The sequence below is a fragment of the Numida meleagris genome, chromosome 2 (assembly GCF_002078875.1).
Source record: "Numida meleagris isolate 19003 breed g44 Domestic line chromosome 2, NumMel1.0, whole genome shotgun sequence".
NCBI classification, from domain to species: Eukaryota; Metazoa; Chordata; class Aves; order Galliformes; family Numididae; genus Numida; species Numida meleagris.
Window position 1 is genome coordinate 37,853,980 of NC_034410.1, and position 19,374 is coordinate 37,873,353.

The 19,374-nt window shown below is 38.5% G+C and overlaps 1 protein-coding gene across 4 annotated transcripts in view; it reads right to left on the reverse strand.

The window, feature by feature from the left end:
* Positions 1-19,374, reverse strand: part of TOP2B (topoisomerase (DNA) II beta) — a 64,330-nt gene extending 44,956 nt beyond the window's left edge. For all 4 annotated transcript variants that reach the window (XM_021385645.1, XM_021385642.1, XM_021385644.1 and 1 more), the window contains exons 1-2: positions 18,869-19,374; positions 3,615-3,788 (exon numbers count right to left, since the gene is read on the reverse strand). In XM_021385645.1, the coding sequence (XP_021241320.1) occupies positions 3,615-3,788; positions 18,869-18,955 (261 nt within the window). In that variant the 5' untranslated portion in view covers positions 18,956-19,374. The remainder of the gene's footprint in view (positions 1-3,614; positions 3,789-18,868) is intronic.

A 19,374-nucleotide genomic window follows, 5' to 3' on the forward strand; every position in this document is an offset into this window, starting at 1 on the left:
GCACCTTACCACCATCCAATTTAAGCTTTTAACAAACTTGGAGAACCAATAAAACTACGACATTTTAGTTTGAAAATGGTAATCATCATCTAGAAATCTAGAGTGCTTTTCCAAATTTTGTATAAAATCAAATTTCCACTTGAAAGCCCATTAGTCAAAATTTTTTACATTAACAAAGTAGAAAAAGAATAAATCACGTAGACGATTTCAACAAAAACACATGCTAAATACAAACACTGAAAAGCTGCTAATCATATACACATACAAAAACTGTGGATTCTAGGATTTGTTAACTGAAGAAATACTAAAAGTTAATGATAAAATGGGCATTGTTAACAAACCTACATGTTCCACAAGGACTTCTCTAACAGGCATCAATTTCTGACCGTAATTATAATAATGTATCCTGAACAAACTAATACCTCTATCTAGATACAGTATTTGGCTTTATTCTTAATTTCTTAATCAAATTTATTTCCTGTTGTTTATCCACTGAATTTAGTCCTCAGCCATATTTTTCACATAGAATGGTTATATGGAAATTGTACCATTTTAAGTTCACACAACTAAAATCATTCACAAAGCAGCACTGTGCTCTTTAATTTTCCTCATAATTTTCACGTACCATACAGCTATTGTGATTCTCCCTTTTTCAAAGGAGTTGATTGGTGTAATCTAAATGGTAATGTAAGGATTGAGATTTACCTACTAGATGCATTAATCCAAACGCTTTTACAAAATTGAAATGTAGTTATATTGACCTAATTCACCAATATCCCACACAAACACTTGCTGTAGTCTATATGTAGCAATGCAAATGCAAGCAATTAACTGGAGAATAAGCAGAGACAGATATTGTGATTGCTGTACTGGTCCAACAGATTAGTATTCAGACTGTAGTATGAGGGACTTTCAGAATCAGAAACTAGGAGAAGGTAGCAAATCAAACAAACTCTCCAATGTGCTCTCTCCAGCTTTCACATTTGATAACTACTTTTAAGAAAAGCTTTCCCAAAGGAGACATCCAAGGAAGGTACCTCATAAAGGGTACCTCATTTGATGGAAACGTAAATGTTTTTTGTTTTATTTTGTTTTGTTTTTAAATATATAATACAACATAAGATTGAGCAGTCGAGGATGACTTCTCAGGGTTTGCTTCTCTTAACCATGGACAATGGGAGGAAGCACATCTCACAAATACAGGAAACGATTCCATCCAAACAGAATTCTATCAGTAAAACGAAGGGCTGCACCAAAAATAAATCTGTATGTTTATCACCATTTACTAGCTGCTGTGTATTCAGAGTTCCTCTGGTGACCTAAATATACATTGTTTCCATGTCCAAATCCTTTAATTTAGAAATATTATCAGTCATAGCTTATGAAACTTGCCATCAAAATTCTCCCAGTGACCTTTCTTTCCTCCTTCACTATCTTGTTTGTAGAGTGAAGTCAAATGAGAAGTGAAGCTTCTTGTAACAGGTAGTCTCTTTCCCACTGTCCTCACCACCTACTTTTTGCTACTTGGTTCTAAGCTTCTCTTTGCACGGTGTAATGGTCCTGCTGCTTATCCCTTGACTGATGAGTCAAATTCAGCTCATAAAATCACTGAAAAAAAATCTCCCTTCTGCTGGATTAGTTTTCTGTCAGGTTAGCAATCAGTTCAAGAAGTTATAAGATAATATAGTTTGAAGAATAGCAGTTAGGCCATCTCACTAAATACAGACTCTCTATCTTTTCTGCAACTTTCTTTTCCATTTTCCCTTTACTATCTTGTACACTCTTGTCACACTATTTAACAATACTGTCCTCACATATCAAAAAAAAAAAAAAAGACTTTTCTTGAGCATTACAAGCTTGTATGTTTCATTCTTTTTCTATTTGTCCTTACCCTCTGTTCATGCTTCAGTTCTTCAAATCTTCAATGAGACAATACTTCCTTATCTGTACTTTTGTAGCACCTAGCACTAAGGAACTCAGATGTCCGCAAAGTGGCTAAGCCCAGCATAGCTATAACATTGTCTTTTTTTTTCCCAAAAAACGAGCGTAGAGGTTCAGTGAACGGCAGCATTGTTACTGTTGAGGTCAGTGTTAGTGCTGAATCTCAAGCAAACCCATATTAAGACACATTACAATAGGTTTATGGTTATGATAATCAGCAAATTAATTTGAATAAAAGCTGAGGTACTTCTTTTTCTGTATCGCTTTCATTTTTACTAAAAGACTATAAGCTATTTATTTCAAGTCAACCAGTTATTATCCTCCATTCTACCTCCAAGCATTTTATTGGAAAATTATCAGTACTAATAGAAAAAAATGCATATATTCAAGAAACTGCCACATGGCCAAAGCCACGATTAACTTCATTAAACATTACAGTAAAAAAAAAAAAAAAAAAAAAAAGGTGGCCACACAATTTTGTCCACTTTGCAATGTGCAGAAGAAGTGACCTTAGCTGGTCTTCTCATTCCTTATTCATTTCACATTTCTCTTTATCAAAACCAATCTATGCTGAGTTCTTCACTGAACTACCAAACATTTACAAGATGCCATCTTACTCAGGTTCTGAAACAGTAATTCGAATAGAATCGGTATACATGTCTTGTATATACATTCTGTTGCAATCAGACAGAAAACTTCAAAGAATTTAAACCGCTCATATATATACAACGACTAACACGTTTGGAAAACTTATAACTGCGCAAACAGTGCTTGTAATGTCTTCTTGTGAGACTTCGTGCTGGACGGACTGCAGAATACCTTCATAGGCTTTTCTGATAATAATAGATGCTGCAGTCCTTTCTTTACCTCTTGAACAAGGTGAAAGCAGTTTTCAAGGTCAGGATGATATAAGTGAACTATCTGACTGCAAACTGGTAATACTACATGCAGTGCCGTACCTAAGGAACAAAAACAATATATCTCTGACAGAGATTCTGATTTTTTTCATACGCTCTGAAGATTTTTTTTAGTGGATGCAAATGGTCCAGACCAGAGAGAGTGCTTTTTCTATCAAGAGAACACAGGATCAGAATCCTGCAAATTAAAGGAAGGAGTTCTGAACAAAAATCTCTCTCAGAGATTTTTTCTCAGTTCTGATGGTTGGGAGTGGATGAAGAACGAAAAATAGTGGGTGATTCCCACAGCTGTAAAATTATTTTGTATGACATTTCCTATGTTGGAAGTAATTCAACTTTCATGAAGAGAAACAGCATATAACTGTGGATGTAAGTAGATCGAGACTAAGCGCTAGTTCTGCCTCTGTCCTTTCCACATGCTGAAATTTCTTACAAAAGCAACTGCTTGATTAGGAGACAATTGTTATGTGGCCAACCTAGACTACCTCCCTGGAAGTGTTCATGGTTGTGCTGGATTAAGCTTTCGGCAACCTGATCTAGTAAATGATGTCCCTGCCCTTGGGAGGGGGGTTGGACTAGATAACTTCCAAGCCCATTTCAACCCAAACCGTTCTATGGTTCTTACACATGCAGACAAACACAATTATAGTTTTTAGCATGATAATTTTGAACAAAGATTTTTAGTAGTAGTAGTAACAGTAATTTCCTCATTAAAATAACAAAAGGTATGAAGACAATTAACTTAATGAAACTTACCTGAGTTAAAGGTTCAACCGATCCAATGTAGGTGTCTGGACGGAGGAGGATATGTTCAAGCTGAGTCTTCTTCTGATAAACTCTCTCAACAGACATCTTCTTTGAAGTGTCATTTTTATTAACACTTTCTGATTCTTCCTTTTTTGAAGCATTGATTTGATTATCAAATAATGTCTAAAAAAAAAAAACAACAATCATCCTGATTCATTCAACTTGTCACTCAAGCTGCAAACAAATCCTGACAGAGATTTAAATTACAATCAAAGCTTGTCACGTAATTTAAATGTTACATTTTTGTGTGTATTAAGATCAAGCTATCCTCTCAAGAGAAATATTTTAATAGATTGCATGACGGATTCTTAACAAATTGACACATTTTCTAACTTTTGTTATTCACTAATGCTATATTAAAACGATACTCAGCTTCTTCAGATAAAATATTTTTAACATCCATTTTGTGCTGAAGTATTTTTCCAAACCACTAAATACTGTTCTGCACAGTGACAGCAAAATTACTCTTTTACGTGTTAATTTGGACAACTTATTCCATGGGGCTTAAGAAACACTAATAATGCCTTCCCTATGGCTTCTCACTTCTTACCTGCTATAATTTACATTACCTATCTAAATGAAGTAATTAAACCTGATCCAATCCCAGTTTAGAAGGAGTTATAATGAAATAAACCAAGGACTGTAAGAACAGAGAATCAATCAGGTTACTGCCAGAATGCAAACTGAATTCCAGCCTAATGTGGTTGGAGTTAATGGCAAATGTCTTGACTGAAAGACCAAGAAATGTTACAGAAAATGAATCCACTTTTTGGAGGAGGGTATAGGGGTTTAAGGATTTGGTGCACCTTTCAACAGTTTTTTTTTTCCTGATAAAATGTTTAGTTCCATTGAAACAAACCACACCAAAAGAAAAAGTTAAAATCAGAATAACAAAATGTAGGAAAGCCCTGCTCTCAGACAGTAAGAGCTTATCTACTGAGAGCAGATATGACATTTTAGACTACACATTCTTACCTGTAAATTGGAATTATCTTAAAAGCATCAGTCAACTTTGAAATCACACAATGGATCTGCCTGGCTACAATACATAACACAAAAAATTCTGACACCTCCTGCTTAATACTTCAAAATAGCCTCTTCCTCCTAACCAGCTTTGAGGCAGATATATATATATATATACATATATATGTATAAGCAGTAAAATGACAACAAAAGCTACTTGTCACTCAGGTAAATACTACACTTCCATTCAGCTGCTCCCATTAAGTCTTCCTATAAAGTAGATATAGGCCAACTTCCAATCCCTGATTAACCAGTCACCATGTAAACTTCTCAGATGAAAGAAAGTATAATAGTTCTTTCTTAACCTATCCCATGTTGCAGCCTTGGACAGCAATGAAAGCAAAGGGTAAAAAAGCATATTAGCATACAGGAACAAGGAGCACAAGAAGCAAAGTATACTGAACTCACTCTGACAACTTTAGGAGTCAGAGGTCAAATAAATACCAACCTGTAACATCCAACTAACAAGGACAATTCTCTTTGTACTACAATTTTTTTTTTCCCAGCTTCTACTGTTTAAGCTTGGATGTTTTTTTTTCCTTTTTTTCCTTTTAGCAGGCATAAGAATAAATCATTTAATTCTACTCAGAACAGTGGAAATTGTTAGTCTCTGAGTGAACCTGAACAGATCAAATGAGAACTGAGTATTCTCTCCCTAGTAAGTGTCAGCATTCAAAGTTACAATGGGACAGAACCCAGGGGACCCCATAATCCTGCACCAGGATTACACACAGCAGAGTTGGAACCACAACATTGACTCTCACAACTTTTCTTATGGAGCTCATCATGAAGTAGAGGAAACAGGAAAGTTGTCTATTTTGCAAAATCGCATGCATGTGTCATTGAAGTGTTTTGGTATCCAAGTCAGTTTGGTCTTAAACTATGACAACACTCCCCCACTACAACCACCACAGAAATATTCACAGTGGATCAGCTAAGAAAGCAGAAAATAAACAGGATTTCACAAACAGGTACATTTAACTGACATATGGAAGATGAGAAATAAGAATTGTTACAACAGGAGCATTTCAAACAGTCATGGGGTGATCCTTATCTCATTAAATTAGTTCTGTGAGGCTTCCAACTAACTCCACTGTATTTTTTTATATCTTTCTGACCCTACGGGCTTTACTTTGTGATCATCTTTGATTTAATCTTTCAGTCTTCTGAGAAAAGATGTCATACTTCATAGGAGTCATCCGTAGCTCACTTACAGGCTCCTTAATCATGTTAGCTCTGCTGTACTAGGTTAGGTTGCTCTAAAGAGGCTGGGAATTTGCAAGAAAAAGAAAAGAACGTATTGCTTTTCTTGCTTCAGTCAACATTAACTATGATCTTCGAAGAACCCATGGGAATGTTTCTCAGATGCAGCAGGAGTAAGAGCTGAAGAAAGGGAAATGGGAAACAGAATTCATATAGAGAGCAAAAGATTCATAGACGTGAAAGACTGCCAGGATCTTGTCCAAATGGAACTCTTCTGTATGCTCCCAATTTTTAGGTTTCAAGACTTGCGGGGTCTTTTGTTTTTGTTGTTGTTGTTGTTGTTGTTCTTTTTTGTTTGTTTGATTTTAAGCAAGCAAAGTACATGATAGGCAGTTATCACATTCTGGTTTTGCAGTTGTCACGTACATCAGTATTGTATTCTTATGACAGTTTTGAGACAGCCCTCCAGAATGTACTTGTATGGCCAACTGAGGACTTGAGTCCTAACCTTGCATCACGACTCAGTAATATGTGAACAACAGAGTAAGAACCCAAATCCTATGCTAACAAAATCAGATCACAGTTTCCCTATTTCCAATAGCCCTACTTGTTCCACTTGTTTGCAAAAGTCACTAGATTTGAAAAAGTCAGTTTTATAATAAATAAATGAATAGCTCTAGGTCATGGATATAGTGGAAAATTATTAAAGAAAAGAATGATTGCTAAGGAATTCCTACAAGCCCTATAACTTCAATACAAAACTAGAAATTGTATTTCTAATTTCCAGTGAAAGTCTTACAGGCAACATGTCTGACTTACCAGTAAGAAGGGTACACAATGACTATCACAAATATTTCTGCTGAGATGATACTACCAGGTCATTGTCACATTGACAGAGGATACAGGTCGCACCTAATCAAACTCTCTTGCCTAAAAAGGACTAATGCAGCAGTGCCACTTCCTGAGGAACAGGGAGTTTCCTTTAACTCAGTAGTAGCAAGGAGCTTCTTTTACTCCACTCCCCACGACAGCTATGTGTATCATATTCTATAACACACTAGGAACTAGTTACTTATGATTCAGTTGGAGGAGAGAAAAAAAAAAGAAAAAAATCAGCATTTTTTTTTTCCTGGTGATTATATTAAAAAAAAAAACAACACTTTTTCAGTATGCTTCATTTAAATACAAGTTATATTTAAGTTATATTTTCAGAGAGCAGGACAGATTTTATTTGTATACTCCTACAAGTATACTCATTTAATAAATGTTGAAAACTTTAACTAGCACACTACTGAAACACAAACATAGAAACAAAAGCCAAAAAGCATTCAACTAAATAAAACAGCATCATCGTGCAGGGATGCAAGTATCAGAAGTTTGCAGCACTGCATATTTTGAGACCAAGCCTTTTAGTCCGTGCTGTAATCAGAAAAAGAAGACCAATTCTGAATCCCCGTATCTGTCTTGAATGGGGATTTTTAGAGTACAAATGTTGTTTAGATATTTGACACCCTCTCCCCCACAAAGCCTTGATCACCCAATCAGCGATGAAGATCAGTGATGAAGATCAGTGGATGAAGGGAAAGGCTGCGTATGTAGCCTACCTGGACTTTCATAAAACTTTTGACACTGCCTCCCACAGTATTCTGGAGAAGATGGCAGCCCGTGGCTGAGACAGGTACACTCTTTTTTGGTAAAAAAAAAAAAAAAACGGACTGGATAGCCAGACCCGGAGAGTGGGTATGAATGGAGTTAAATCCAGCTGGCAACCACAAGTGGTGTTCCTCAGGGGTCAGTATTGGGGCTGGCCCTGTTTAATTTATGTTTAATTTACTGGTGATCTGGATGAGGGGATTGAGTGCACCATCAGTAAGTTTGCAGATGACACCAAGTTGGGAAGAAGCATTGATCTGCCTGAGGGTAAGAAGGCTCCATAAAGGAATCTGAATAGGCTGGATGGATGGGCTGAGGCCAATTGTATGAGCTTCAACAAGATCAAGTGCTGGGCTTGCACTTTGGTCACAACGCCATGCAACACTACAGGCTACAGGCTTGGGGCAGTGTCTGGCAAGCTGCACGGAAGAAAAGGACCTGAGCCCAGGTGGCCAAGAAAGCAAAAGACATCCTGGTTTGTATCAGAAATAGCATAGTTAGCAGCACTAGGGAGGTGATTATCCCCCTCTGATTAGCACTAGTGAGGCCACACCTCGAGTACTGAGTAGTAGTAAGGCCTTTCACTACAAGAAAGACATCGATCCACCAGAGCATGTCCAAAGAGAGGCAACAAAGCTGCTGAAGGGTGCGGAGCACAGATCTTATGAGCAGTGGCCAAGGGAACTGGGATTATTCAGTCTGGAGGAGGCTCAGGGGAGACCTTGTCAGTCTCTACAACTATCTGAAAGGAGGTTGCAGTGAGATGGAGGTCAGCCTCTTCTCCCAAGTAAGTAGGGACAGGATGAGACATAACAGCCTCATGCTGCACCAAAGGAGATCCAGATTAGGAAAAGTTTCTTCTCAGAAAGAGTGGTGAGATATTGGAACAGGCTGGCCAGGAAAGTGATGGAATCACTGCCTTTGAAGGTTTTCAAGAAAAGAGTAGATGTGGCAGTGAGAGACACTGTTTAGCAGGCATGAGGCTGATGCATCGATGATTGGACTAGATAATCTTAGGGGTCTTTTCTAATCTTAGTGATTCTATGAGTCTATGATCCATGGACACATATCTTCTACAGCCTTTTCTCATTGCTTTCCTTAGAAATATATATAAATAAGTAATTAAAAAAAATCAAGCAAGTACTAAAGTGTAGTGTAGTAAACTGACAATATTTTCTGTATGTTTTGAAATTGTCTCAAAAAGACTTTTGTATTCTGTTCTGTCTGGGAAATATTCACATTATTGGAGCTCCATTAACACTTTTCAAAACAGCACCAGCTGTTGTTTCAAGAGAACATCCCTGAAAAGAATTAAACAAGTGTCACAAGGGGCTCATGTCTTCCACTTTTTGAATTTTAAAATTAGCCGATTTATTGTGAAAAATATATGTATACACACACACTCCAATATATAAGTTACACAAATTTCAGGATCTGTTTCACTATCTTAATGTGGCCAATTTTCACTATGTTTTTTAAAAAGTGTTTGACTTTTCCATCATTCTTGTTACATACAAGACTTCATAGATTCTTGAGTCTTTCAGCTACCCTCCAGGTTGGGCATGAATATACACACCCATGTGCAGGTAAGCCACCAAGGTGACCATTCTTAATTACTTTGGAACGCAATAATTGATTGCACTGTGCAACCTCCTTAATAGACTTGGAGTTAAACTTCATACTGTGACCTCAGATGTAGCTAGCATCTAAGACCTAAACACAGGATAGTGATAACTCTACAGGAAAACACAACAGTCTCAATTGATGGCACTTTCTGGTCATTTGACATCAGACAATAGTGTTACCACAAGCACGTTTTATTATGATGAATGCTTTCTCCAGTAGGATTTTAATGTTGGCATTGTTTCTCGTTTAGAGTCCGTTCAGCTATTAATTTTTCTAGCCGTATTCAAAAGCTACGGTCATTCTCTCTTTCACTCCCTTCTGTGATTGCGAGAGTCAGAATCCAAGCAGCCTTTAATAGGCTACAGTTTGCCTACAAAACTGTCTACCATCAACCTCAGAGCTCAGGTTTGGTTTTTGCATCTTCCTTCTTCACATTTTTTTTTTTCTTGCAGTCCCCTTTGTTGAAATTTTTACATTTAACAGAACATGAATGACATCACAGATTTTTATTGCCTTTTTTGATGAAAACTGGGTTGTGTGGTCTTCCTTTGTGTTTAAAAATTGTGTTCATCCATAACATTCTGCTCTGGGTAAAAAAAAAAAAGAAATGGCATTAAACTGAGACAAAAATTATAGCATTTACTACATGAAAGAACTGGTTTATCTCAGCATAGTAACAGATACCTAAGTAGGAAGACTCAAGAATGGTATATAGCATAGAGCTGGAAAGTTCAAAATAGGAGAAGAGGCAAAGTAAAAGCTAGCATTCCCCCTGTACTACTTCAAGAGGCTTTCTGAATGTTGCATTTCATATACAGAATACAATACCCTACATAAAAAAAAAAAAAAGTCTCCCTTTTCTGCCCACAATACAGTGCTGTCTTGTTTGGAATTTTTTTTGCCTCTTTAGCATAAGCTACTTCAGCTTCATTAGGGACCACATGTTTCAAATGTTCTTCCTTCCTTCCTTTTTTTTTTTTAAAAAAAAAAAAAAAAAAAAAACTAGATGGCAAAAAGGACACTTGATCTAGACCAGTAGAAATGAACAAAGAGACATCACTACGTGAAGGTGTCTCCACCTGAGTTTTGTCTGTTCTGCTTTAGCCTCCTAAAACAACTACATGCACTTGCAAGGACTGTTGTCCTGTAAGGGAAATGAAGCCTTGGGACATAACACTTTACAAAAGTACATGGCATGTGTCCCACATTCCCTTTAATAAAGTGGAGAATAAGTTAGTGGGACAAGACAGTAAATTTTGAGTGTAATTAAGCTGTAAAACCTAGGGAGGTTAATTAAGTAATGGAATCCAGGGATGTAGAAGATTTTCTGCCACTTACAATTGAAAACCAAAAACCAACAAAACCCAAAAACCAACAAAACCCAAAAACCAACAAAACCCAAAAACCAACAAAACCCAAAAACCAACAAAACCCAAAAACCANAAACCAACAAAACCCAAAAACCAACAAAACCCAAAAACCAACAAAACCCAAAAACCAACAAAACCCAAAAACCAACAAAACCCAAAAACCAACAACCAGTTCTTCTAAAGAAAGATATGCTATACCTCAAAAAAAGTTAGAAGTGCAATATGGTAATTACTAGGTAGCTCTATGGATAACATACATCTATAGATAACATACACTCGAATGTAGTGTGGTGTTATATATTAGCCTTTAATGACATCTTCTGGCGTTAGGAAAAATGCATGATTAATACATTGGTAACTAAACATTTAGCAACTTTCCAAAAGAAAATTCTGACTTAGAATACCTCCCACCATGAAAACAAAAGGAGTGAGTTTCAAAAGAAACCACTCCCCTGCTGTGTCTAACAAATGCTCTGGCTCTCCTCCCAAGAAGAAAACACAGAAGTAACAGTTTGCTGTTACCAGAGCAAATCCGCATAAAACATGGGCATACCATTAGCGGCATTAACTAAATCTCTCTATGGTACCCTCCCCAAAGGTAACTTAAGGAAACAGCACCCATTAACCTCACTCAGAACTAGTCTCACTCTAGCTTACTAACAAGCTTGTTTACTTTGAATTCTTAATTTATTTATTATAATCTCCTGCTCTTCACAATTTGCTCTTGACTCTGAAAGCGTCGCATTACATCAATGTTTGCTATAATAATTCATTTACAGAATAGCTTGTAACAGATTTCCCTGTTACAGAAAAGCACAACAGTTAATTGCTGCCAAAAATGATAACTCCTTCCTTTCTTCTCTCCTCTCTTGTTTCTTCATATAGTGGAACCAAAACTGGCCTAATAACAAACCAACTGTCGGAGCAAACGGAATCCTTCCCCTTCCCTTCATCCACAAGAAGCAAGCAGTTGTCTGCTGGACCATTTTCCTGAACAAGTTTGCTGGAGAATCAGACAAGTACTGATGCAAGGAAAAGAGCAGAATATTAAGAACGGGAGGATAAGATAGAAGGAGAAAAGAAAACATGCTTTTCAGTAGGTATCATTTGATTGTTTAGCTGCAACATGAAACTGCATTCTTAGAATTATATAGCTTCCTCTTCCTATTAAATAGCTAGACTAAATGAAAGCATAATTATTATTTTAGAATTTTTAATGTCCAATATACTAGTACACCAGATTTTAATGAAAATTAAAGGATTTTTCCACAAAATTTGAGGAGTGAAATAGAGCACTTTTGTGCAAAAACATATGCTCGCTATAATTACTTCTGACCAGTAAATTATGTGTATTGTTTTACATATGAATTCATTTCTGCTAAGTTACTACAGCAACAGTTCTGCTTCATTTGGCAGAATTTTGGATATCATCAATTGTACATTCAGATCCAGATCTTTAATACTTAGTTTTAAAAAAAGTGTCTAACATCTACCAACGTGTGACAACAATTTTTAGAGGGATATGAAATTTTCCCCCAGACAAGTTCTATTCCAATACTAAATTCTAACATTGTTCACACAGGATTGAAAAGTGATATAAAGTACATATAAATCTACAGACATTTTGGTAACATATTAATCTTGCAAGAATCTGTTTTTCCAATTAAAATTCAGAGCCGAGGAAGGAAAAAGCTCCGGTCCTACTCAAGGAAAAAAAAGTTGAACATGAAGTAATTATTTTTAGACAAGATGGTTTTCCTATAGATTCTTTGAATTGCCATGCTTGGGACCACTGAATGAAGTGACTGTGCCTTCAGCTGTAAAGCAGCACACGAAATTCCCTTCTAACTCTAAGCAAGAAGGGAAAAAAGGGCAATTCCTTCTTGTACAACTGACTTTGGTAAGTTAACTACAGTTTTCTCGTAAACTCAGCCTTTCCCATATCTTTGCCCTTTTAAACACTTCACCACATCAATTAAGATGTACGCTCACTTCAAATCACAAGACAGAAGATCAGGAAAACAAACAAGTGCACAAGGCCATGGCAAACTCCTAAGAAGTCTTATGTCTCAAGACTTTTTCTATTGAACTTCCTTCTCTCCCAAACACTTTTCAGTACCACCAGCTTGCCCAGCAAGATGCACCTAATTGCTTTGTATAACTGAATTACTATCAAGCTCATTCTACATTTCTGAGCTGTACTACTGTACTTCTGTTGCACATCATTCCACTGAGAGTTCTCACCTAGACGCTCTTGTGCTGCAAGGCTTGAGTAAGCCCAGCAAACATCAAATTTGGAGGCTTTAGCCCACCAGCATATTCTGAAGTAATGGTATCGCTGGTACAAATCACCAGTTTGAGCGCTTAGAAAGTATTCTAGACTCTACAACTGCTTTCCAGCATCTCCAGTGAAGCTCAGACTACCAGTCTCATTGGTAAAGATCCTCTGTTTAGGGCTGACTGAATTATAACTGCTCCGACAGAAACATCACAGATCAAGTTCCTACGCTGTAAGAGCTTGATATTTTTTCTATTTTATCTTGGATTCTTTTGATTCATAGGAAAAAAAGCTTTTCCTGTGTTATCTTACATCTCCTGTGATTCTGTCATGACAAAAAAATACCGTTTGTTGCCATCTCTCTGAAGATTCCCTCACAGAGAAAACTGTCGTGAGCTTCTGGCACCTCACTAAGGCAGACATTTGTGCAGTTTTTCATACATCTGTTCTTCTCACAACTGTTCAATGTCTTAGATAAGGAATATGAAGCCTCAGCGTGGCCATGCCCACTCATTCTTCAAAAAAGTGCCAGAAATCAGTATCTCTTAAGGACAGCTTACTATCTCATTCACATTCTACCTCACCAATGAGGGGGAAAAAACATATATAGTAGATTAAACAATTTAGTCCTCTTTTGAATCTTTTTTTTTCATAAACATTTCAAACACCTTCTAACTCAGGCGGCCTTAACACTAGCTGTGCTAATGCTCTTTTTTCCTTGCTTAAAAAGAAAATCAATTACTTAGAAGTGTACTCTAACAAATACCCAGATTTATCACTTTAACAAAATAAAAAATTAAAAGTAGCACTTTAATTTGCTTTCAGTGGTGAAGTGTATTTATATGTAAATTGGAATTGCATTAAGACGCAAACAGCATTTTAAAATAGCTTTATTAAATGAAAGCAGATGAACTGATATCACAGAAAGAGTTTAATAACGTGTGCTTCAGAAGGTAATTTTAAAAGGACTCATTCCATAGGAGTAAAAGTATTTATGAGCACATTGAAGCCTTAAAACCAGCAGATCTGTTCCTCATGTATGAGGGAGCCACGGTGAAATCTTTCCCTACTTTTCACATCAGCCCTTTATGTAATGAAGTACCTGAAGAGAATGGCAAGAAAACATCTTCTGAATAAAATGATAATATGAAGAGCAAGTCTACCACTTCACTTCTGAGCAATTACTCTCTTTTATAAGAGCACTTTCACCATGCTAAATTTTAAGTAATACCTTAAATTTTAGTATTTACTTTCAGAAGTTCTGCAAAATCACTCTACATATCTCGACCTAAAATTCACTTTATTTAAATGTGGGATATGAGCATCAAAATACATTCTTCCAAAATACTTTAGTTTCATGGCACGCATTGAGAGGACACTGCAAAGTCTCCAAACACGCAATTTACATCAGAGGATTCTTCAAGCAGCTAAACACGTTTACAGGTACATATTTTTGCTCATTAGCTCTTGAAAACTCTCAAAACACCTACATGGAGCAGAATAACATCTTCTTTGTGGGTAACGTTTCAACAGATTTAATATTTTAAGTTATCCATGCTGAGAAAAATTGAGTTTTCTGTACCAGTTTTCATTGCCAACTTCTCTATATATAATCCACATCAGTTCTGGTGGTGTTGGTTTGGTTTTTTTGTTGCTCTTTGTTTTTGTTACCCTCCCAAGGCAAAATCTATGACAGAGCTATTATTTTACAGCCTTACACTTCACTAAATAAAGTGACTCTTACTGCTAGCAGTGGTATTCTTGTCTGCAGACAATGCAATTGAAATGACAGGGGACTCCCCAGTCCCTCCAGACCAACAGCATCAATAAGTTCAACATTAAAAAAAAACACTTCTATGAACAGAATATCTCACACCCATCAGCTATATGATTCCCATTTACTTATTTAAGTTTATTGGAATATAAACATGTATTTGAAGATGGCTTTAGCATGTGGACACATAGTTTACACCTGAGGTAAAAATCTACTTCTGGAAAATAAAAACCTTTTTTTTGCAAATCTAAACTGCCTACCTTAGAATACTTTTATGGTCTGTTATTCAAAAGGTGACTTTACCCACCCTATTTAATACAACACTGTTAGCTTGAAAATTGTACAAAATACACACAATCTAGACAGACAGAATTTTAACAAGGGGCGTGTGTCTGAACGTACACCTTCCCCCACCAAAGGCAAAGTAATCCCCAGTGTATCTAACCATTTCCCCCCTTGAAAACATACACACTACTAACAGCTATTCACTTCTTCCAGTATTTGCTTTCAAATGAAGTGATTAAAGAAAGATAAGGTGCCTCCAACAGAAGATTGGTGTTGTTTCATTGTTTGTTCATTTTTGTTTGTTGGAGTCTACTGCCTGATCCTATTACAAACATGTTCTCTATGGTTACAGAAAAGTTGCATTAAATCAAAAGTTATTTTCAACGTAACTCCTAAACTGCTGAGAAGTGCAAATAGCTGAACTGAAATTATTCAAAAATTTGCTATCTTTTCAGTTCGCAATATACAGCTAAAGTATTGATTCAAACCAAGTACAAACCAGTCTAAACCAAACTGGTGTATATATCATTTCCATCCCACTCTATTCAAGGAGCACGCAGATCAACAATATAAACTTTTTTTGGAAAAATAAAATTCACGTTAATGCTCAGTACATATTCATTTTAAGCTAGTTTCCTGAAAAATGAAAACTATCTCCTTCACAAAGGACTGGAAAATGGAAGTGGTGTCTGAAGTCTTCAGCTACTTTCAGCAGTTTCACTTTTCATTTATGAGGTTCACGAAGCTCTTGGGGTTGAGGAGAGAGCCTTAAAAACATTCTCACAAATAACTACTTTGGTAATGCACACAAAGCTACTGAAGTGGTTTCAAACAAGCAACTGTATCAGAGCACACACCCCATAGGTGTGTGTTTGTACTTGAGGTGATTTCACTTTCACTATACAGGACATACTTTAAAAAGCACTGTTATTGTACCATTATGACAGCTCATTTTCAGTAGTTCCTAAACACACAGAAAGGTTGAAGATCACAGAGTGTCAGGGATTGGAAGGGACCTCAAAGATCACCTAGTCCAATCCCCCTGCCAGAGCAGGAACACCTGGATTACGTCACACAGGAACGCATCCAGGCGGGTTTTGAATGTCTCCAGAGAAGGAGACCCCACAACCTCTCTGGGCAGCCTGTTCCAGTGCTCTGTTACCCTTACTGTGAAGAAGTTTTTTCTCCTATTTAAGTGGAACCTCCTATGTTCCAGCTTGCACCCACTGCCCCTTGTCCTGTCACTGGATGTCACTGAGAAGAGCCTGGCTCCATCCTCCTGACATTCATCCTTTACATATTTATAAACATTAATAACAATTACTTACTTAAAGCAAGCTTTTCTAGTATTGAAAAATGACATTATGTTTTATCAACAGAAACTTCTCTATTTACAAATCCATGTATTTGTAACTAACTCACAACACATTTGAGTCACCTTTGGAAATCATCCACAAAAAATAATTACTACAAATCTGGTGAAAACTCCACCTTTTGCCAACTATTACAGAGTTACTGCAACAGCGAAGAGCTGCAAGTCCACTCAAACAAGTCAGTAGGAAGACAAAAAAAGCTCCTCAAAAACTTGCTAGTACAATTTGTAAATCTGAGCTTATCCTGAGGTTATTTTCAGTTATATAATGATACACCATTTTCCTATTAAGCACATTGAATGGATACACTGTCTTGGGTCACTAAAACCCACCCTTGTACCTGCTTACCAGCCTACCACTGCTAGTAACATTTCTCAAAGCACTGTTACCAAGCTAAAGTTAGCTACTAGGTAGCTAAAAACAGGATGACTTGCTATTTGTTTCCACAAACATGCAATTCATCTTTCTGCCAGAGGTAAACGTAGATAACACCTGGCACTTGCAGGACATTACTTGTACGAAATTCACTACAAGGTAAATGCTATAACTTAAACCTTCTCTCATAAATGCATGTAATTCTTACGTAAGGAGTAGAAACTAAGAGCACGAATACTGTTTAAACCACAACTAAAACTGAAATCATACAGACAACTCTTTAAAGATGTGAGAACCAGATTACCCACAGGAGACTTGCTACTTTGAAACACAAACACCACATTGATTTTTAAACACGTTCCCCCCTCTTTAGAACTAGATTTCTGTTACAGTTCAATTGTTGAACACACGTGGCCTTAAAAAAAAAAAAATCACTAACAATAGAAATGTATTACTCAGAAAATAAGCATTCCAGTGGTTTCACCACGGCAATAAGAAGTGTAAAAGACACAGGGCAAACAGATTAAAATCAGAAGGTTGAGACTGTCCCAAACCGTCCCTAACTCTGTACACCTCACCCTCAATGCCAGCATATCTTATCTATTCATGAACTGGCACCTGCCTCATTTTTTCCCCTCACACTAAGCCGATTGCTAATCACTGCCCCATTCAACTCTAGTGCCACAACAACATTGCTCTTCTGTATTCCAGTGCTCTGCAGATGACAGTGAGCAGTTCTGGCTTTAGGAACCCACCCAGGGGCCCTATCTTCAGCACTTAAAATGTGCGTGAGAAAAAGTCCTACGGTTTTCTGAACAGTCAACACAGGGTTTTAACTGAGGTCTAATTATTTCCCTACCACTACTCTGATATAACAAAAGCACTTAAATCTTTACTGCTTTTAGAGAAGGAAAACCAATCGCTTCCAGTTCTAGGAAACTGTCGACTTGCCATACTTTCATCCCCATTACATTTAGGAAGATGTTTCATTAAAAATGCCCAATCTGTGATTTTCACACTTCATTCTGCAGTTTTCTATGAGCTGTGAAACTTTCAATTACTTGGTCCAACCTATAGCATAAAAATCTTAATTCTGAAGAGCTATCCAAGACAGCAGTTGATAAAGATCGCACAGTATTGCAGAATGGAAAGTAGAATAACTTCAGCCTCTTTAGTTAGGCTGCTCCCATATCTAAACTGTCTAGTTTAAAGTGACACACCCAGAAACTTGTATATTTTTTATATACCTTTTCATACCACCAGCTTTTACATTGAAAAAGAATTAACGTTAAATGCAATAACTAGAGCCACAGAAGTAGTCCACCATCAGAATACATGGGATGTTTTTTCATCGCAGTAATGCTGTTCACGTTCTTTTCCATAAGCTCAAAGATACAGGAAAACACAACAGAAAAACCAGTCTGTTATCATCCTCTTAAACAAGAGAGTTTAAAGCTCCTAACTCTGTAAAGTGTACACATCTGATTAAAGATGCAGGCACCTCACCATCTATCAAGATGGACCATCTTTTTAAACATTAAATAAGGTATCCTAGTTTGAACTCCACACCGAGCAGGATGAACAAGATCCCTTCAGGTCATCTGTGCTCCTCCTTCCTGAGGTCTTCCCAAAACCAGAGAGCATCCTCGATTACCACAGATCACAACAGAACTCCTCTGCACCGCACGTCAAGAGCAATACTCTCGAAAGACTTTAAAACTTCTCGAGATGATAACTGAGTCCAGGGCTGCACCCTCACAAACCTTATTCCGTTCAATCCATGACAAGCCGTTAGAGAGGGGTAAAGAAAACCCACCTTCTTGGCCCAGATATAACTTCTGGAAGACAACAAACTTTAACTTCAAGAGAGATCTGCAAGCACACGACGCCAGGCCCCCCTCGTTACTCATCTCTGTAACTTCGAAGCTTCGGCTTTCATCATCGCAGACGATTGGGAAAGAACTGGGACGGAGGCTCGGCCGCTCTGTTGCCCACAAAGGCAGGGTTCCGCTCCGGGCTGAGCGCTGCCGCCCCCCGGCCCGCGTTGCTTCTCTGTGTCCGCACTGCCCCGGCCCGAACCCCACACCGAGCGGCTCCCTTTCAGCCGTCAGTTCCTTCCCCGTTTACAAAGCCGGCCCCGCTTTCCACACACACACACACGCGCACAAGGGACGCAAAAAAGACAAAAAAAGCAAACGCAAACCCACAAACGATGGCACCGAAGCGCCAACCCCGCAACTTACCACCCAGGTCAGTCCCCCGCTGCCGCCACCGCCACCGCCGCCGCCGCCACCGCCGCCTCCTCCTCCTCCTCCTCCGGACTTTGCCATTTTCCGCCCGTTTCTCCTCAGCCGAGGCGATAGCGCACGGAGGCAGCCGAGAGGGCCGGCCCCGACCCCACGCCTCCCCGCGCGCCCTTCGCGCTTCGCCCCGGCCCCTCAGCGCCTCCCGCCGCGGCCCGCTCCTACTTCATGCCGGGAGCGCGGCCCAGGCGAAGGGAAACAACGAGGGAGCGGGGCCCACACAAAGCGCCTTTCCGCCGCCCGCGTTCCCGCTGGAGGCCGGCAGGCAGCGGGCGGGCCCGCGGCTCCGCTAGTTTAAAGGGACGGCCGCTCTCCGCGGCGAAGCGCTGCCGCTCGCCTCGCCCCGGGCGAGGCCCCGCAGCCACAAAGGCCCCGGAGCGCGGACGGAGCGCAAAATCGCCCCGCTCCCCTCCCCCGCCTTCACTCCTGCGCGCGCCCGCCTGCGC